We start from the raw sequence: 22,944 nt of genomic DNA, 5'->3' as shown, positions 1-22,944 counted from the left end.
GAAGTGACACACTGTTATTTATAGGTAACAGGTCAGAGGCTACGGGCAGTGACAGGTCATAGGTCAGAAGTTGCGCGCAGTGACAAGTCATAGGTCACAAAGGTGACACATAGTGATAAGTCTCTCGAGTCATGACAACGTTGTTTCCGAGATACTTTTTCTCTCCGGATTCGACCGGGTTTTAGATACCCATGTACACTTCCGGTATACACCGAAAATCTTATACTTGTGAAAAAAACTGGTATGCAATTTAAAACTTCATATCTATGAACAGGGTACTAGTTTGCAGATATCCTTTCTTTTCTTGATGAAAAATGTGGAATTTCAGCCATTTTCGTCGAAATTTATCAATGCTTTACTTCGACAAAATTGGTTTACTGCTGATTTACCTTTTACACCGGAAGTATAACATGCCCTATTAGTATACAACGTGACCGCCAAATCATGTGACTTTTATCCCAGAAACTGGTAGGGCTTACACATTAATTAGGGTGTAATGGCTAATAGTTACTCAACATTCCTAACAATAATGTACATCTATGGCCGTTTTCGTTAAAACGATTAAACCTGTCGGACCACAGTTGTTCGTTTATTAAATAAGGTCGGACCTAGTAATCTGATGCTGCTTTAAGGCGAGCCTTGACAAAGCGTTGCAAGACCTACATCAACTTTTGCAGGTCCGCCAGGATTAATACCCGAAATTGTTCCATTTATAAACGGACAACCCGGTTGTTCCGTATAAACGAACAGGCTCTAAGTGTCTGCCTGCCGATATATCTTTCTCCACCTCTATCATACGTATCTTGTTCCACTCGTACTCACTCTCCACTACTCGAGCTCAATAACGTGCTCTCCTTCCACTATTCCTTCGGTACCTCTCTTTTTCTTCCGGAACAGCTTGTGGCTTTACATACATGTGACATGCTGAAATATCCCTCTGTTCCCAGAAAATAAAAACCCAACCTGAGAAGGTGCGGAAGATGCTTATTCATTTACTAAGAGATGGAATTTAAGTAAATACCCGTTGCTTTCATGGTTCTTGCATACCCCCTTAACTAACTGAATCAAGCATTGTTCTTTGTGTATTGTGTATGTTGCTCATGTATCGTTTGTATCGATTGGAGTGTTCACACAAGATCTGTTCTGTTATGTCCAGAAAACGCTTGAATAGCCAGCTATTTATTTTACTTCAATCTGTAAAATAAAGTGTGTATGGATCTTGTGTGGACAAGGAGAGAAGCCACACGTGAGACAACATAGTTTCGTGATTAGGAGCGCTATTTAGCGTCAGTTATCTTCCATTTTCGCAGCTTGCGCCTTTACAAACAGCTTTTCCTATATTGAAGTGTGCGTCAAAGTTCCAATGTATTTGAGAGAGCAGATAAGAGTTTGACATAGTTAGGAGTTACTCCTCTTTGCGAAGGAAGTCTGAAATACAGATATCACGACAGTTCTCCCTGCAGTATTTTAAAAACAAACTAATGTTCATGTGGTTGTTTGGTTTAGAACGATAAAATGTTAAAGAAATCATATATAATAAATAATATCAACTTAAAAAATCCTCTATTATTTTCACACAATATTGCATATAGAAGAAACAATATGGTGGGATGCTGTTTCTCACTTTCCCCATATATGGTTTTCATTTCTCCTCAAAAACCACAGTGGTAATGGCACGGTAAGGGAGGTAAGCACTGCTGCTTCTAATGTCCTGTAATTGGAGCAGGCAGTATTCGATCTGAGGTCTCCGCTTTTTCTGGTACAACAAGAGACACATAGGGTATGTATCGCTTACTTGATTTGTATTTTTCTAAAAAATATATATATTTTTCTTACTTAAAAAAATAAATAAAAAATACAAGTGATTTACTAAAAAGAAAAGGGTGATTTTTTTTTTTTTATATATATATCGAAGATTTTCACAGACTAATGCAACCAGTATTACGCTAAAACTGAAAAAAGCAAATATAATACTGTGCAGAGGTATTGTGTCTACGTATGTACGATATACTGAAGATATTTTTCAGTTACAAATATGTACATTTTACTGTGGTCGTTAAATACTGCCGTTTCATTGAAGCGAAACATAATTTCTTTCCATTTTCGGCCTGTCGTGTCAAGCTTCGTTTACGATGCCCCTGAATTTATATATGTGCAACGTTAGTGCTGTTATCGTAGTTGTATTAAATATTTTAAAAATATGTGCCTAATGAAGACAAAAGAAGAAGATTTAGACAGAACACCTGGGGCTATAATTGAGTGTTCATTTATACCATTTAATAACCGAACATGATTCTGAAATATGGATCAAAAGGAAGGGAAAAGACAACTTTACATATTATGTAAATACAAAATTGAAAAATGAACTTTGTATTTTTGGATTCATTAATTAAATCACGAGTGCTCAGGTGCGGCGAGTATCCCATATACAGTGTAGCTCTGTAATCAATCACAATGTAAGCGTTACATATATATATCATTTATGTTAAAAAAAAATATCAGTAATGTAGTGATGAAATTAATTCTAATGAATCAGTCCTTAATCTTATTACAATATTGTAATCAACCCTTTGTTTGTAAAATCGAAGTTTCGAAATTGAGACAGTCTATGTAACTAACAATGATACAATATTCACTGTACTAGCGTGGAGGGACGCTGTACACGGTGACACCATACAAAAAAGACAAATGTTTACTATAAAAAGTATAAAATATTTACACTTTTGGTTGGTGACCAATTCTCATCAATTACCGGTACTCGCCCCAGCATGTGCGTCAAGGGAGCAATCATAAAATAGTCACATTTTCCTTATCAAACTATACAGCTGTATTTGTTTCCGTAAGCACAGTTTTTTTAACAAGGCGTTCCTGTTTGACGAAGATAGATTGTATGTTTACCGCGGCGGGCATTGGTACTTCGCGATAATTGATCGTCAACCAGGAGACAACGTTCTAGTAATATAGACAACAATCTTGTTCGGTTTTGTTTGGGGGGGGNTTTCCTCCACCACCAAAACCTAGCACGTCATTAAATGACCATAGCTGTTAATAGGACGTAAAACACAAACAGACTAAATTGGTTTTCTTTAGATTGGTTGTGTTTACTTACTAATAACAGCGCTAGCTTTGGTCATTTACGAACGCGCCAGGTTTTGGTGGTGGAGAAAAATAGAAGTGACCGGAGAAAAAGCACCGACGGCTAGTACCTGTCGACTGTCCCACGTAGGTCCAACCCGTGACCGGTTACTGTAGTGTTATTTATCGTAGATGGTCGGATTCTTAAACCATTCTGCCACCGTGACCCCAAACCACTTTGATAAGAAAAGTATCACACGAAATACGTATTATATTATACTGTCGAAATTTACATTTGACCTTTTTCCTTGTAATATGAAATAAACATATTTCCTTTGATTTACATTAATTTAATTACAAAATCAATACCATACACTGACAAGATTGTACATGCATATCATTTCGCATCATTATTATTGTCAATTTCCGGCTGCGGTTGATTTATCTGTTGTTGTTTACGGTCTCGAAAGGCAAACCGTTTAATGTTCTTGAAAAAAATAACATTTTGATTCCTTTTCCTTTTATCGGACAGAGAAAATATAATTTTATCCCAAAACAACCTGTCATTGATATTGACATAAGTCAACGTCTGCATACACCGTTTTAGGTCAGCGTCGAGTTCCTCCGGCGCTAATTGCTCGACTGTAACAAGTATTAGGTGTTTCTTCTTTTCTAGCAAGCTTTGGTGAAAAGCTGTTCTAAATTCCATCAAACACCATTCACTTTCCAGGAACTTCCGGGAAATCACCAGAATGGTGTGACGACTAGTTTCAACACTGTTTACAATGTTTTCTGCAATGGCCGTTCCTACTGCAAAATCTCGTTGATGAAGACACAGTTTGAACGGATCTAGGCCATGGGGACGCTCTAATCCCGGTACCAAAGTTTTTAATACCCAATCCGAATCATGCTGACTATACGAAACGAACGCATCGAATTTCTTCCCTGCGTTGTCTTCCACTCGTTGGCAAGGGAGCAAAATATGTAACCTGGTAAATGCAAGAATGACAATTTCCTTCCTGTATTTTATAATAATGATGATGAAGACGATGAGAAAAACGACGATGACACAAAGTATGATAATTGGCGCTGCTAGTAGAGTCGTTGTTTCCAAATCGCAGCCCAACTCGTGGATAGTTAAACCGACAATTTTACGACCTTTTACCACTTCTGGTTTCTGGCATTCCAGATCCTGCAGGTAGGTGTATTGTCCCACCGCACCATCGATGGTTAAATTGTTTTTATGACGAAAGAACTCGACAAAATCCCGCATTCCACAGTCACAAACAAATGGATTGTCTCGAATGTCAACTTTTACATATTTATGATGTTGTAGTGATCGAAGTTGTTTTAAAGTAATGGTGGTTATGTTGTTGTAGCGTAGATCAAGTGTTCCCATACTTGGATCCTCCGTCTTTATCCCGTAATCAAGCACACTTTTGAAATCGCTAATTTTATTATGTGTCAAATCGAGGTATTTCATACGTGGGAAATACAATCTCCAGTCATCGAGTTTCCCCGGTAACTCTTTTAACAACACATATGATAAATTGAACACAAGGAGTGCTGGGAATTCTGAGTTTTGTAAAAGAACACTATCGTGTTTCGAACCAAGATTTTTGTCTACGCTTCGGTCCAGTTCGATAAGTTTGGTATAGTTACACGTGAATGCTGCACGAGACATTCCGCGATGGAAAGCACGTGCTGCGTTCGGACTCTCCTCACGCTTTATCGGTTCAAGTGCTGGAAGAACAATCTTGTTAAAAGCGTACGAAATGTTCCTGTTAACCGCAATCATTAGTTCCTTTTCCGGGCCGCATTTCGCTGATTTTGTGATATATTGCATGTTCTTTATAATGTGTGCGAAATAACCGGAGTCGACATAAAACACGGAATCTGTAATTGCGTAATACACCAACGTATCTGGAATCAAGTTGATCTCAGCATTAAAATAATCCGCCATTGTGTTGCGTATCAAACAGTTGTGTACATGGATGTACTTAAGTCCGTCAGCTCGCATTGGGTAAGGTAATGTGATATTCCCCCCTTCTTGACACCCAATAGTGACAGCGTAATGTTCCCTCACCGTCGGATCTTGTAGAAATTTTCTTAAATCTTCGAATTTCAAGACGTCTCCATGAACAACAGAACATAGTACGCATGTCGGTTGTACTATTTTTAGAATATCAACCACGCTTTGTTTGGTTGATGGATGTAGACATTCTAATCCGTGCTGAATAGTGCATATGTTTGACCACGTTTGCGGTAAACGATTCTCCAACACATCCCCACCAAGCTGAGTACCCAAGAACGTTATTTCTTCTTCGGTGAAGTTTGCACTGCTTTCAATATCCAACGGGAATTTGGCACTACCTTGGAATGTCTCTGTAGAGTTTATAGTATTCAATGAAGCTGACATCATGATCAAGAGAGATGACAAAACCATACTGATCAACGTTACTCTTGCCATTCTACAAGCTTACGTAAAATGTAATCATGATGCTATTTAATCGGAGGCTAGTTATTTTATAACAATTCTTTAAATATCCTATACGCATGCGCAGAAGTACTTGATTAACTACTTGAGTGATGGTTGGCTGGCTTTGTTTATTTCTGCTCGGAAGCCAAGGGGAAACCAAATTCTACATGTGTCGGCTTAGGTACATGAAGACCCTTTCCGCGTTATCTAAGATCCGATACAGCCATGTACATAGGATCCGGAAACATGTATTTGAGATGTAACCTAAGGAGAAGTGTCCCCTTTGATATTATGCTTACAGTAGGTGCATAACTCGTAATACAGGAGATATATATATTGTCAATCACGTTCGCACAAATCCCCCATAGGCTTACCTTACTTCTGTGAAAATACCTTAGCGGCGCATCACATAGACGTTGTAATAAGTAGTTGGTCACCGTCAAACAGAGCACTTTATCAAAATGAGTAAGTGACAATTAGCCATTTCATCATCAGTTATACGATATTATGAATGGTCTTTTTGTTCTCTTTTATCACCAATTTTGTACAATACTGTAAATATGTCCGCCATTCTCTTTCATCATTGCCTATTTCATGTGTATGGTATTGTGGATGTTTTTGCTATTAACAACAAAATAGTTTATCATCATTTGTACAAGTATGTAAATAGTCTCGCTATTCTTTTCCATTATCAGTGATAATGAATTGTGAATGTTTTTGTTTTTATAATTTTCGTTTATTAATTATTGTGTGACATGTTTAATACGTTATCTTTCATCATAAGGTAATTGACTTTGTAAGTGTTGTCACCATTCCCTTTCCTGCAACAAATGATTCTTAAATTGGTGTTGTAAGCTTGAACATGTCGATACATCTGCACAGGATTTCATTTCGGCTATTTCTTTCCTCGCTATACCCTGTCCTTTGTATCCAGTCTCATTTGTTATTCTTACTGTTCTTATATACACTTTATTTATTTTACAACAGTTATGAAACAAATTATTTCAACTTAAATTAATCACTCTTGTTGGCCCGGACTTTAGCACACAGCTAAGGGATTTTACTATTCTCAATATGTAAACACATCTTCTAGTCCTAGTTTCCTGCCCTTATCCTTGTAGGACATGTTCTTACTTCGTTCCTGTTACTTCAAACCATTGCATAGCAAATATAATCTAAAAATACATTTGCTAATGTTAAAGATCCCTGTCACACTGAACTCTGGTGTTATACACAGTTACTTCCCCTTAATTTTGTTTAATATGTAACTGCAGCACATTTGAACTAGGACACTTCCGTTGGCAAGGTTCATTTCAGTTTATTCCAAAAGCAGTACACATTATGTGCGTTTTACCATACAATAACATATATGTACCATACAATAACATATATGTACCATACAATAACATATAAGTACCCTACAATAACATATATGTACCATACAATAACGTATATGTACCATACAATAACATATATGTACAATACAAGAACATATGTACCATACAAAACGTATATGTACCATTCAATAACATATATGTACCATACAATAACATATAAGTATCATACAATAACATATATGTACCATACAATAACATATATGTACCATACAATAACATATATGTACCATACAATAACATATATGTACCATACAATAACATATATGTACCATACAATAACATATATGTACCATACAATAACATATATGTACCATACAATAACATATATGTACCATACAATAACATACATGTACCATACAATAACATATATGTACTATACAATAACATATATATGTACCATACAAAACGTATATGTACCATTCAATAACATATATGTACCATACAATAACATATATGTACCATACAATAACATATATGTACCATACAATAACATATATGTACCATACAATAACATATATGTACCATACAATAACATATATGTACCATACAATAACATATATGTACCATACAATAACATATATGTACCATACAATAACATATATGTACCATACAATAACATATATGTACCATACAATAACATATATGTACCATACAATAACATATATGTACCATACAATAACATATATGTACCATACAATAACATATATGTACCATACAATAACATATATGTACCATACAATAACATATATGTACCATACAATAACATATATGTACCATACAATAACATATATGTACCATACAATAACATATATGTACCATACAATAACATACATGTACCATACAATAACATATATGTACTATACAATAACATATATATGTACCATACAAAACGTATATGTACCATTCAATAACATATATGTACCATACAATAACATACATGTACCATTCAATAACATATATGTACCAAGCAATAACATATGTGTGTTAAACATAGTAAATGCATTACATACATGATAAAGGAGGATGAACAATGTGTTACAATATCCCTCCTAGTCATAATACGTGTAATTAATAAATATAGCATACAATATAACTAGTAGTGTCGCCGACGTCTGGCAGCGGAAATAACACAAACGTTTGTGTTACATTCCTTAGTACAGACAGGAGTTGTACAAGCTTGACGACAGAAGGGCGATGTCAGAAATATGGCTTAACATATTTTGTTCAAATATCAGAATAAAAGTTACAAATTGGAATAAAATGATTCTCGTTTTCTTCAGATAGATCAGTCGATTATAGAGACTGTTTAAAAATCCGAGGTTCAGTGTTCGGATCCCGGTACATGCCCGCTGATGTTTTTACTGTCAGAAACTGTTATGTATTGCATTTTAGTTATTTCACCTTTAATATTTTTTCAGAAGAGTCCCGTAAGGTGTGGATTTCTTTTCGGAAATTATTTATCGAAGCTATAGACATGTCGGAAAAAAAATCAATTTCCAACACTAAATGACATTTTTTGGTATTGTTATGGGGATCTTTATTCAAAATTTACTTAGAGGTCATTAAAGGGAGAAACGTATTACAACTGTTTAACTGTTTGATATTACAAATAACTGTTGGTAAACATTGACATACTACAGTTGATGACTACAAAGAGATTTGTGATGAAGGATAATTTGTGAGAGTAATTCTGCTTATAACATCTGATATGTATTTGTATTGTTATATACTTGGGTTAAAAATGACAAAACAAAAAGCGTTTTTAAGACGGCACAATCCGTAGAGTAAGCATTACATATTCAACAACTATTATAGAGGATATATTGTCATCACACGTGAACAACTCTGTACTGTACTGGTATCCCACAACGTGATTGACATTTTGTTTTTGACATAACCAAAATATTCATTCAATCTTCACGAACGAACGCTAACACTAAAACATCCCATAAAATCCACATACACGTTTTAACAATAAACTAGTGCTGTGTTTTTGGAGGTGAATCCGGTTCCTCAACAAAATTGTTCATTTAAGGTCGTGGGTTTCGACGCTGTCGTCATAACCGAGAACCGGATCTAAAATCCAAGTTATAATGTCACAAGGTTGACCTTATCCTATATAAAATAAACAACACACCCAAGTGTACTTTAGATAAATTAAATTTCATGGGATACAAAATTACAAAATGTAGCTTTAATTCCCATTAATCTTCGGTCGCCAATTTAAGCCTAACGCGGTCAATGATTGATACATAACACAACACCATAAATATTGAGTGAAAATGAAACTAATGTGTTGGTGAATAGCAATGATATCCTGTTAACTCTTCAACAAGATCCCTTTTATTTTGAGTTTTATGACTCCGGCTTTCTTCCTTGTATATCCAGTGAATATTTCACAAGTTAGTTTGACCCTGCTAGTGGACTATCAGTCCTGGGTTGGATGTAGCGTTGAAGCTGGAATATATTCTGGGCCTTATCCCTTGTATCTCAAAGTTGTATGTTTGCACATGTAACGTTTTAAAGGTTTTTTTTCTGTATGATGGACGTAAGTCCCTCCGTGCACTAACATCCGGGTCAACAAGAGTGATTAATATAAGTTGAGAGAAATCTTTTTGCTATTGTTGTAAAATAAATAAAATTTCAATATTAATCTATTTAGAATATCAAATTACTGAATAGTGCAAAGTAATTATTTTTTTGCGTGCTGTTACCATCTATTACCAAATTTAAAAGGTTCAATCCGATGTGTATTTTGTAGGTTCATCTTTTAATATACATACTACTTATGTATTTATTTGAAATTAATCAGTAAGCAAATTTTTTTTTTTTCATTCATTTAATTGAGCGATAAACGGGTTTTTTACACCTCCCCTTCTGATTCAACAGCAGGTTGGACCGATTTGTGTTTCCATTTGTTCGGACTTAGCATCACCGATGATTTCTTGAAGGGCGAAACAAGCTGTATGATGCAGTGTAATTATTTTTTGGCTTGCAGTATCTATTACCAAATCTGAATGGTGCAGTCCCATGTTTGTTGTCCTATGTTTATTCTAATGGAAGTTGGTTTTATAATACTCACCGGTATATAACTTTCCTTTCACTTTTTGTAATAACACATGTTATAACAAATATTACATGTCATGCATATTGTTATAACAAAAACGAAAGGCAAGTTATATACCGGTAAATAGTATAAAACAAGGAAAGAAACATATGAAATGCATATGCCAAATTTCGAGTTTGCTAAGCGATGAAAACATAGTCAAATAGAAATTTTAAGATGAAATAATATCATTTTAATTTTTGGAGCAATTGGAATCGGAAATACACTATAAAACTGTACAGTAGCGTTCTTACTAGACTTATACATCTTGTGTACCTGTAATTTATCTTCCGCTTGTCAACATGTAAATTTACAATTTCCTCAAGTCTATTTAAACGACAGCATGTTTAACCTGTCAGTCCGCAGTATGAAACTTAACGCATGATAGATTGTCCTGTTTATCTTCCGTGCTTTAATGGAAATCCTTCAAATGGGAGTGGTGGATTTCCCTAACGAAGGCATTAGTGAAAACTGAAAATATACATTACACAAATACAAATACACGTCGAGCGAACTGTGAACGAGTGATATCTGGTTTTTGTAAATGTGAAAAATGAACAATACGAGAAAAGCCGTTATAATTATGCTAGACGGTTTGTAGAGAGTTTCAATGTTTTAAAAAGATCAACATTTTCCATAGTAGAGACCGACTGTTAGATATTTTGAAAATTTATTTATATTCTTTGATCCTTATACATATGCTAGTTATTTACGATAGACACCAAAACATGCAATCGATAGATTTAGAAGGAGTTAAATACAGAAGAATGAAGAATCTCAAACGAAAACATCTTTTTTTGCCTTAATGATAACGGCGTAAGGCCTAACCCTGTTATTACAGGTATCACGTTACGTTTTCGTTACATTTCCAAGTAAACTTTATTTACTGTATTTGCGAAATTTGTCAATATAAATTTTGCCGAACCAATAAAGTGTCCTTTGAAGATCATTATTATTGTTTAGATAACTCATATATATATATTTCAAAATGTCATATTCCTTTCTAAAGACAGTACGAATACTATATAAAGCGAAATCAGCGGTCTACACGAAACCATTGACAATGTACACAGAGAATAAGACAAATAATATTTTGAACTATGAGGTTAAAAGAACAACAACAACAAAGAATTCATACGTGGGCCAATAAAAAACAAAATAATACAAAATAAAAAACACTATTCGAACTTCAAATCCATAAACTTGCCTTAATATTGACAAAGGATAGATTTACATGAAGACCCTTGAAAATGGGCATGGGGAATCTGATCTATTGTTCTTGAAGAGTGAGGATATTTTACTTTATCGGCGACACCTGCATTACATATGTCAAGTCGAATTACAGTCTATAATGTCATGTTCTCAAAGCCGGGGTCGTAGTAGAGAATAAAGAATGCATTTATATTGAAACTCCTGAATAAATACAAGGAGAATAAGAACAAATGTTCTGGAAGGGAAATTGTCTTTTGTTGCATCGACGACGCCTGCAATGAAATTCAAGGTCACAACGAAAGTAATTTTGCATTCTCAAATCAGGATCCAGGGGTATGACAGAGCAACAACTCGAACTGATGTGTGTCATTACGCTTTTAATGAAATTTATGTCAACAACAAGAAAAAATAGTACCAAATAAAATGGTATATACGTGTGTTCCATTTTGGACATTATTTTGACCAATCTGATACCTATTGCTTTTTTTAAATTGGAGAGCAGATTGCTCCATTGATTTAACAAAAACTTCTATTTTAAGTGTGACAGTGGAATTTCAAGATAAGGGTAACACTTTTTAGAGTATAAAACACAATTAAGAATGAAATAACCATTTGTCTGAACACTAGGCTAAATGGAGCTCAAACTGATTGTGTGGAAACTAATAAAATTGTTCTTGTACGACCTTGAGACGGATTTTACGCAATAATTGTTTGAAAATTGAACATGCATTTAACGTTTATATAGCGAAGACAGAAACAAGTAGGTGTGAACATGCTTAAATCTGGAGATTAAAATTGCTTATATAGACTCGCTGACATTAACTTTAAATCTGCTGAATAAAAAATGTGGCTGAGATAAGTTAAAATCTAATTATTTTAAAAATAATGACAATGACACTGACGTGTTTGGATCTACTTTTAAATCAAATGACTTCTTTCGTTCAAATTAATATTTTTTTTACTCATACATAGTGACGCGCCATAGGTCTCTCACGTTACGTAATTTGATTATATGATACATGTGATGAACGTCCGAAAATCAAGTTCGGTTGTAGCCAAAACTTGATGAAATTAAGAACAAAGCTAGCTCTTGTTTTGGTAGTATCAATATAAGTATCCTTTTCATAGAATTCTATCAATGATGAATAGTTTGGCAAAAGTATTTTTAACGTCAACATTTAGCATTATGTCCATGGGAACGACGTCAAGTTATACCTTCCATGCTTGGAGGAAGTGATATCTTAACAACTGAGCTACGGCTAATAATATAAATATGACCCGAAGAAACACAGGATAAATCTCTAACAGGATATCAAGTTTAATCAAAACTAGATATCAAACGAGGTCACAATCAAAACAGAAAAAAAGAAATAGTCATATAATGGGAAAATGATGTTACCGTTATATGAAAGACCAATGGCACATGACTGTGTGTGAATCAATAGCATTTTGAAAGCGTAATTGTATGTTTTTTTATTGTAATATGTTTTTTTAATTTTTTTGCAATAGATGTGTTTTATTTACTCATTATGATGTCGGTTTGTAGAAACAATTGGTTTTGGTACCTGTCTTTGCAATGGAAAGGTATCATAAAGACGCTTACGATATTTCGCCGTGATCGATTTGGGACGTTTAAGTGCATTAGAGTGAGTGAGATAATGTTGTTAGGGTCGGAGGTAAAACACTGAGATCGGTTGTTGAACGTGAAACATATTTTTATTTTTGTAAATATAATAGGAAAAACGTAAATATAATTGTATCTTGATATCTCCGACACATGAACTGATTTACTTTCTGCTGGTATGCTGTAACAAACGTATCAGTGTTTGCAATAATTATAAGATGGAAAACCCTCATTCATATAATCGTTTATTTAATCAACATAGCACTCGTACTTAATGTATTGTATGACCTAATATATCGTCCGGGAAACTCTGAAATATCCGACATATTTAATATAAGAGAACGTTCATCTGCACTTTTGACACAACATTATAATTTACAAATCGCGTTCAAGGTTAGATATTGGCTGATGTTCGTTACACAGAGAAATGTTGATTTATGGAACAATCTTCCGTCTAATATTTTGAATTAAAACACAGTAAACAATTTGAATATAAAATAGAAAAACACTGGCAAATACAATTTCAAGGAAAAATCCAAATCTTAACGTTGTAACTTTTGAAACATAATTTTATTTCATTTTTTTTTTTATTTCAGAGCCGACTGACAAATTATTAAAAACTCCAAATTTTCACAATAAAATCTATGTATGTGTATACTTAAAATTGTAATTAGTATAAAAAAAACAAGAGAATCATTTGTTTTTGGAGTATAACAAATACTTACATGTATAAATCACATGCACTTTCCTCTGAAGTTTCATATTCACATACCACATGTACGATACGTTAAATCAGTCATCGACGCTCCAGTTATTACCATACCGATATAACAATTTTAGGTTTGATTTGACAAATACTCCAAGCAGATGTATTTCTTGAGTCAAAATAATCCACAAATCATTTATATGATTGGTACATGTAGTATACAACAGACTTTCGAGTCACTACTGCAGTAGTGAGTGGATCTCTTGCAAATTGCGTTTCTCAAGTTCCTCATTTACATTAAAATGTTTGAACAAAAATTGTGTTGGTCAACGACTCTCGATTTTTTAATATGTGTTAATCAATTATATTACATATCAATATGTAAATACAGTGATGACAAAAGCCAACAAAAAAAAAACACAAACAAAAACACTTTTACATCAACAAAGATGGCGACCGCGATCCTGATGATGTCTGCTTTTATGAAACACACGCAGTCGCTGGTGATCCAGGCTGTCAAAATGATACACTTTATAGATATGATATGCATCTCCGGGTCATTAGATGCCGACCTAAGTAAAACCCTAAATAGTTTTTTGTTTGCCACGTAAGTGTGGTCTTGATTGATTAATGGCGACACATTAGAAACGGTACCTAATATGCACGCATTATTAACATTCGTGATGTGACGAAGTGTTAGATGGTGCTTAAAACATTATTCAAGGGAAATAACTCTAACAAAGATCATATGTTTAAAGTGATTTGCGAAATTTTCAAATTATATCAATACAAAACAAAAACGGAAATACCAAAGAGTCAACAAAACCTTAATTTTAACTCAATATCAAAAAAAAAGTATTGTAGAATACGAACAAAGGAACGATTGACATAAATATCCTTGCAAAACATAAAGGCGAATAAGACCATGTGTTCAGGAGGGGTAAGCGTATTTTGCTACATTGACGACACGCGTCATCATAATCTAGCCCAAATTCATACCAAACAGAGAAACATCATATTTCCCTTGAAACTCATATATAACAACAAAACGCAAACTTCACCGATTAGCATAACAAAAAAACATCGACTCATATAGCAAACAAAGAAAATACATATTTCCCTAGGAGATTTTGACAATGAAATATAAAATACATTAATGAGTAAGCTAAAATACAAACCTTTATACCGTACAAAGAAATAGAGTATTTACCTGGGAGATAATGACAACGAACACAAAGTTCACTAATGAGCAACATAAAACATCGACCTTCATATCACACAGTGAAATAGCATGTTTGGCTAGGATATACTGACAACGAACACAAATAAACTAATGAGCAAAAATGATTTCCACCGAATCGTTTATCTAGAGACAATATTAGATAAGTCTTCAAGTGAGTTCTCATTGGAAGTTTGTCTATTTGTACAAGTATAATAAGTTTGAAAATTGCTACAACGAGGAGATTTAAAGGCTGAAAATCAACACATGTGGTCTCTGAAATTAAATGCATTTTGCACGTCACATTATCTCTATCACACATACTAACAGATTGTAACAAGTCAGGTAATTACTATGCATCGAGCAGTGTATCGCTTTGATAAGCGCGTCAACATTTAGCAATAATGGTCACCTCATTGACATACCTACAAACGTGACTATCTTAACTCACGATAATTAACATTCCGTTCATTGATTGTTACATAACAACACGGAGGCACGGTAATGTAGTGGTAGGACGCCGGGATCGTGACCGAAGGCTGGCGGAGCCTCGCACTGTCGGGCATCCAATTTCCACGGCAGATATAAGTGTTTCTGATAAGTAATATGTACAATAAGAAAATTATAACATCGTATACCCTCTACACATTCATTTCCTCATAATGCTAAAAACATTGTATATCAACAGGACTTTGATCAACAATTCAGCCGTAATAAGTTACCGAGCATCAATACCTTAATTTTTTATGTTGTTTCTAAACCAATCATGTTGGGCTCCCTTTCCTCTTCATGTCGAGGCTCAGGTGTTCGAAAGCACAACTGCTTCAACTTCCGAAATAACGAAAGCGCCATTTCAACCTGTTGTCGCATCGTTAGCAATAAATAAATCACAAGAATGCCGGTAACAAAAGCTAACAAAGCGATCGGGTATATAGTAACATCTATTGTTTTAACTGTTGTACATCCAAGTTCATTCAGGCTCAAATCGAAAATTATCCTACCTTTGAGAGATGGTGGACTCGCACACTTTAAATCTCGGAGATATTTATACTGACCCACGACTCCAAACTTTGTTTCATATCTTGAATTATTGGAGGCAAAGTTAACGAAATCTGCCATATGGCAGTCACAAATATATGGATTGTTTCGTATATCCACTTTAACGAAGCGATGATGTTGGATTCTCATCAATGCAATGAGTGTTATGGTAGTAATGTTATTGTACCTTAAGTCAAGTAGTCCAACACTTGGATCTTCGCTCTCCATCCCATAGTCCATAACGGTTTGAAATTCTTTTATAAAGTTATACGTCAAATCTAAATGCTTAAGTCGGGGAAAATACAACCTCCAATCGTCCAGGCGTTCTGGTAGCTCCGTCAACGAAGATGCGGAAAGATTTAGCGTGCGGAGCACAGGATAGTTAGAATTCTGAAGCAACACGCTGTCGTGCTTTGATCCTAGACTTGTTGCCTTACTTTGATCAATTAACAATAGTTGCGTGTAGTTACATGTGATAGGTGATACGGATACTCCTCTGTGGTAATTTCGGGGTGTATGGCTGGACATATTGGCGTCGACTTCTTCTATTATAGAATCGGGAATAGTCTTGAACTGGTATGAAATATTTCTATTGATGGCAGCAAAGAGGTGTTCTTCGGGCCCACATTTCGCCGCCTTTGTAACCAAGTTAACGTTGTTGGTGACGTTCATAAAATCGATGACATCGATATACATCACACAGTTGGTAATGCTGTAGTATCTTAATGTATCTGGGACTTGGTTGATAGATTTATCAAAATAATCTGCCGTGTAATTCACCAGCAAACAGTTGCTGACGGAAATATAATTCAGACCTGCTGCACGAAGAGGCCATTGCAGTGTGACATTTCCTCCATTATAGCATCGAACTGTGATGGCGTAGCTCTTTATGCTAGACTGCTCCTGTAGGAAGCGTCTTAAATCATGAAAGTTCAACACGTCACCTGGGCCTATTGCACAAAATAGGCAAGAAGGGGAATCCCCTCTTCTGGTCATGTCGAAAACAATTTCCTCCATTGACGAATCCATACAGGCATTGATAGGTTTGACTCGGCAGACTTTTCTCCATTCTGCTGTAGTAGTGTCGATACGTGCATCCGTACGCATTTTAGCATGTGTCATAGAGAATTTTGTTCTCGTTGTATTGTGAGTTTTCAATGAAAATTTACCTTCAGATCCATATCTTTCCTCTGATTTGCATGAATTAGTCACCCAGAGAGTCAAATATGCTATGCATATGCAATATCTGGCAAGCATGCTGCCTCTTTTTGAAGAAAACATGATAAATGCTGAAGTGTTCTTCTTATACGTGATTGCACACCAACGCGTCTGTATTTGTCGCTTCACATAAGGAAACTCTTGATGTCAACCAATCGAAAATACCTCAAGTTTCTTGGAACAACACGGCTGAATGACGCATACAATTTGCTTGTTCTCCTTTAATAAGAAAACATACTTCCTAACGTGATAATGAACCGTACTAAATGCAGGGTTGATAGGCTATAGCTGATGTCCAAATGGCTGACAGAGGCGCATTAATTGCGAACAATAAAGGTCAAGGCTGTGAGTGACCGACACTATGGCGCATAGGGGGAATTCTGCTTATATGATGCACATGACTGCTGAAAGAACTTTTGTGTTTATGCTATATATGAAGTGAAGATTCCTGGAAAGTAAGTTCAACCACATGATAGAATATGAAGAAACTAAACAAATCAACGCTGTTGTCAGCAATACATTGGTGAAACGTATATTCAAACAAAGTTTTTCTACAATGTCACATTTAAAAAATGTCTTGAAACTATTACTGATGAGTCCTTCGTGCAAGCCCCAGTTAAAACATACACACACCATTAAAATGTTCACAGATTGATTCAATTTATATTTTGAACTTAAACAGGTAAGCTCGTTATTAAATTAGCTCACTTACAATAAATGCCATAGAAAACTATGAACAGACACGTTGAGCGCAATCATGACTTACCGTGAAAAGCGCTAAAAATGTTAACACCGCAAAACTTTCTGCCCTCTGAACTACAGGACATGTTTACAAATTAGAATTACAAATTAATCAGTTAGTTAGGCTGTATATTGATCCAGAAAATCACAACATGCTCAAACGAATTAACTTCAAATTAAAGATACCCGTGCCATTGTCAAAAACTGTAAACTATGACATTGCAGTGGAGATTTGTTTAACTGTCATGATATTGACTTTCATAAATCCTTTTTGAAAAAAATAAAAATATTGCTGAACTTTTATAAAAAAAAAAAGTAGATGAAAGAAAAATTATAAAATAAAAAATATCACCAACAGTGTTCTGCGTGCAAAACACACACAACATGGCAAAGCCTGAATTTGAACCCTGGACATCCGATGAGCTCAATACTTTATAGACAACTGTAATACTCTAGCAAATGTTTTATCCGAAATTAAATTAAGGGCAGTTTACTGTACATAAGAAAATCTACAATGGAGTTCTTTAATGTTTTGCCTTGTGGGACAAGGTTCCTTAATCACTTTTATATACATAGGTCCGTTGTTTACAGGCTATCATATGGGCTTGGTTCAGTCGTATTCATTTGTCACGATGTCACATCTTAATCTGCTCAACAAATCAAAATTAAAATGAACCCATAATTTATCCTTGATTCGTCGCGCAGCTCAGTTCCTTTTGATTGATGGGAGATAGTCAACAGCGGTGTACATAAGTACATTGTTGTATTTTTTAATCGCATGTTTTGCAGTAGTAAATGAATCGTCATGCCCTGCAGCAAAACATGTTCTTTTCCCTCGTATTAACTCGAGAAGATGACAGCGAAAAATGTCTCTGTGTTACTATTTATAGACATCAGTTTATTCAAACATTACTTTTAAACAGATAGATAAATGCATTTTTTCTGTAGAGGGATACCAAGTTTAAATTAAAATTCATTACACTTTGTAAAGATACGAAAAAAATAAAAGGAACCATTAATATTGTTATGAGTAACGGGACTGGTTGTTTTGAAATCAAAATGCTTTTTATTATTTTACAGCATGTCACTCTACATTTTAGCAGGCATCACTTGATAATTAACTACAGTGTTTACACTACGTGGTATTTTCAGCAGGTGTATAGTTTTACACCTTTCAATCGCATTTTTACATGAAATACGTTTTATTTCACTGCAAGTTATTATTATGTTTCCTCTATGGTCTAACAAGTTTTGTAAGTTAAAGTATTCTCTTAATATTCATTAATACTCATTCGTCTTAACGTGTCCATGTTATTTATATTTTCTTATTTAGTCCAGGACCTGGTAATTTTTACTTTTGTCACAATGGTTTTCATATGTATACTACCTCTGTATATCCTGTATAAATGCGTTTATAACGTGTTCGCCGGCCGTTTAAAAAACACGTCACTCCATGATGCGGAGGCTGACTCTCAAGTAGAAGTTGTACTTTTATTCACTTACATGTATTATTTTATCATTTCGTTGACTAATTGTGTCTCTTGGTTGTCTTGAAAAAGGAGCGGGAACCCCAAACATTCGGCTTTATTCTGTCCCCATGGTCGGCATCATTTAGTGTATCCATTTATCTCATACGGGAATGATTTATTAGCCTTTTCACTCGTGCTAACCGCATTCCTTTCATACAACATAATAATTTCATACTTTATGAACCATTTAATTTTCTCCACTCATCTCGTTACTCTGCGTGTTTCAATACTTAAAAAAAATTAAATACGTGCGCATGTTAATAACAAAGTTCTAACTGTTGTAGACAAGTACATTCAAAGATCTTTATCGGTAACCTTTGACATAGGCAAATCGACGATTGACAAGCTCAATGAAATACTACCTCGCAACAAACTCTTAAAACAATGCAATTTCTTTTATTATTTTTTTACTTATTTCAATTAAATGAATATGTCTTAAAATAACTTATGTGGGTTTTTTTGAAGAAAACTTCCCTTTTTTACACCACTAATGTAAATAAATGAATAACTGTGCTCTGAAAAGGCTAAAGTGGATTGTATCGTGTTTTTGTTGCATGTGAAGAACTATATGGTAAATGGCTAAATATGAGACATATATTTTCATCAGACACTTTCATAATTTTCAATATTTAATTGGTGACTTATAATATCCATCGGTCTTTTCCATACTATTGTTGTGTTATGATATATGTTTATGTTAAGTAAAATATATTAAAAAGATGAACGTCAGACACACAAGTTATTGCACGTTTAAATTGTGGTAATAGATACAGTTTACCAAAATCATGCACATTGTATCATACAGCTGTTTCGTCCTTCCGAGACTCGTCGTTGATGATAGGAGCCAAAATGGTAAAAATCGAAATTGGACTAAACTATTGTTGAAAGAGAAGAGAAGGAGAGGTGGGTAAAACCCCTGAATTTTATGAATTTAAACAATTCAAATTGATGTGTACTGGTGAATTTAAAAGGTTAAAAAAGAAAAACAAGTTATATAACTGATTGTTTCAAATCTATTAAAGCTCTTTGTAAAAGCAGTTTACCTTGGACGGGTCATATACAGGTTACTATCATTTCTGGTCTTTTTCTTCTGCTCAAAATGAAAACTTTTCCACGAATCTTAACAATCACACGAAGTCTCAAACTTCTATGTAAATGACATAACAAAATCACGAATTCAATCAATGTGACACCTTGAATCAATATAACGTTTATACGATATTTTCTTAGAGTAGAGGCCAACGTGGTTTATTAAATTATAATCAAATGGTAGGATAATTCAATCTGAAAACACATATGTAAATGTAGCTTCGCTGTTTGTAATATTACTTGTAAATGTGATTAAATTAATTATTTGGTAATATCTTACACGCAAATGATTAAGAAAAGACAAAATGTAAAATATATAGCACCAGTAAGATATCCAAGCTTTCGGACTTTCAGCAGGATGTAATAGAAAAATTAAAAAGAAAAGAAGTAAAACACAGCAATACAATTTCTTTGAAAGTGACTTCTTTTATTGTATTCAGCGTAATAATGTGGGTTGGTACGTAAGCTATATTGTGATTTTTTTTTATGAAAGTAAAATAATGAAATAATTTCATATAATGTAATACTTAGTCATATCACAACATATATATCATTCCTCCAACTTTATTTACACATGTAATTGTCAGCATCCAATTTCATTAAAGTTTAAATCTACAATTGTTCGACCTTTCAAGGAGGGTGGTTCTTGGCATTTTAGGCGTCGCAAATAGTCGTATTGGCTAGCATTTCCTCCTTTCATCAGATCATTAGGCCGACTAAAATAATCAATGAAGTCTCGCATATCACAGTCACAAATAAAGGGATTGTTTCTGATGTCAATCTTTACAAAACTATGATATCGTAAATATTCTAGTTCGTCCAATGCTATAGTAGATATACGATTGTATCGAAGATCTAGAGTACCAATTTTGGATTCTCGAAATCTGTCTCCATAATCCAACACACCACTGAAGTCTGCGATGTTATTGTGTGACAGATCAAGAGTCATTAGTCTAGGTAGATATAATCTCCAGTCATTGAACCTTTCTGGTATTTTACTAAGAAATGAATCGGAAACTTTTAGAGTCTGTAGTTTAGGGTAACCTGCATTGTGGACAAGAATGCTGTCAAACTTTGCGCCTCGGGTGTTAGACACACTGATATCCATTTCGAAGAGGTTTGAATAAACACAGATATGGGAGGATGTAAGAAGACCCCGGATGAAATTTGTAGCCGTATACGAGGTAAAATTTGTCAAAATTTCGTTTTCAATTCTTTCTGGTAATTCCGCAAATGCATACGAAATATTTCTTGCAATTGAGACCATGATATTCTTCTCGGGTCCACACTTTGCTGATTTTGTCATGTTGCTCATTTCGTTGGCAACAGCCGCAAGATTTAAAATGTCAACATACATGACTGAGTCTGTAATACTACTCTGTATCAACGTATCGGGAATAGTATCGATGGTGGTGTCGAAATATTCTGACATATAGTCTACTATTAAACAGTTTGTGATAGAGATATATTCCAGACCGGCTGCACGCATTGGAAACGGTAGAGTGATGTTTCCACCATCATGGCATCGAACAGCCATTGCATAATTCCTACTTGAATGTTGAAGAAAACTTCTGAAGTCATGAAAATTCCAAATGTCGTTTGGACCGACATCACACACAACACAAGTATGCAGTTTCTTTCTCATTACATTGACAACTCGTGTGTCTGTCGTCGAACCGAGGCATGACAACCCGGGCTTTGCCTTGCAGATATTGTACCATTGAGATGGCAAACGGTTATGTGATCTTTGTAGGTTGCCGTAGTCAACCATTGTTGACAGCCATAGCAAACTCAGCAGAATCTGGTTAATTGGCATCTTCGAATGAAGTGTGAACTGTTACACAAATCGGTATTGCTCCAACACCTTTATATCTAAATAAGATCCGATTTTTTTTTTAATCCTAACCGGATAAAGATCTTTAAATAGAAACAAAGAACATGATTGTACTTTGTCATAATTTACTTAATAGGATATTGGGGATTACCACTAGCGTTTCCGCCAAATGAAGAAGTCAAGAAATGTTACTAGTTGAATGGTTGACAGACTAGAATATTTGCTTGAATCAATTGAGGTTTAAGCTTTGATGTGTAAGTCATAAAAACGTTTCCTCCTCATTAAAATGAAAACAGAATACATGAATCCACAACTAATTGTATTTACTAATACAAGCGTGTTGAGTAAACAACTGAATCGTCTGTGTATCTAACAATAGCCGGTTAAGAAGCCTGTGTTGAGGTCAGTTTTACGGTGTGTTCCCTGAACGCAAACATATTGAGAACAATAAGTAGAAACATCAAAGGGAGGGAAATTATAGTTTGTATCATATATGTACTATGTTTACCTGATATATTTTACCTGTAGATCTACCTGTGATTGTTACAGGTAAAAAGTGTGTATCATATGTGTACTATATTCTACATGTAGATCTACCTGTGACAGCCCCGACGGTTGATCTTCAACATCAATGTGAATGAAAACTAAGACATTAATATCAAGTGCAATATTTTTAT

The 22,944-nt window shown here is 34.6% G+C and overlaps 1 protein-coding gene across 1 annotated transcript; it reads right to left on the bottom strand.

Annotated features, from left to right (window-relative positions):
• Nucleotides 1–3,414: 3,414 nt before the first annotated feature.
• On the bottom strand, nt 3,415–22,255 carry LOC110453361. The gene is made up of 3 exons (XM_021502277.1): nt 21,022–22,255; nt 16,044–16,806; nt 3,415–5,546 (listed from the first exon to the last, which is right to left on the bottom strand). Exons 1-3 carry the CDS (start codon nt 22,247–22,249, stop codon nt 3,473–3,475), a joined length of 4,065 nt encoding a protein of 1,354 aa, XP_021357952.1. The 5' UTR covers nt 22,250–22,255; the 3' UTR covers nt 3,415–3,472.
• Between the last annotated feature and the right edge of the window lie 689 nt (nt 22,256–22,944).

Source organism: Mizuhopecten yessoensis, unplaced genomic scaffold (genome assembly GCF_002113885.1).
Source record: "Mizuhopecten yessoensis strain PY_sf001 unplaced genomic scaffold, ASM211388v2 scaffold7283, whole genome shotgun sequence".
Taxonomy (NCBI): Eukaryota; Metazoa; Mollusca; class Bivalvia; order Pectinida; family Pectinidae; genus Mizuhopecten; species Mizuhopecten yessoensis.
Note: the sequence above shows the minus strand (reverse complement) of the source record. Positions and strands in the feature narration are given on the sequence as shown.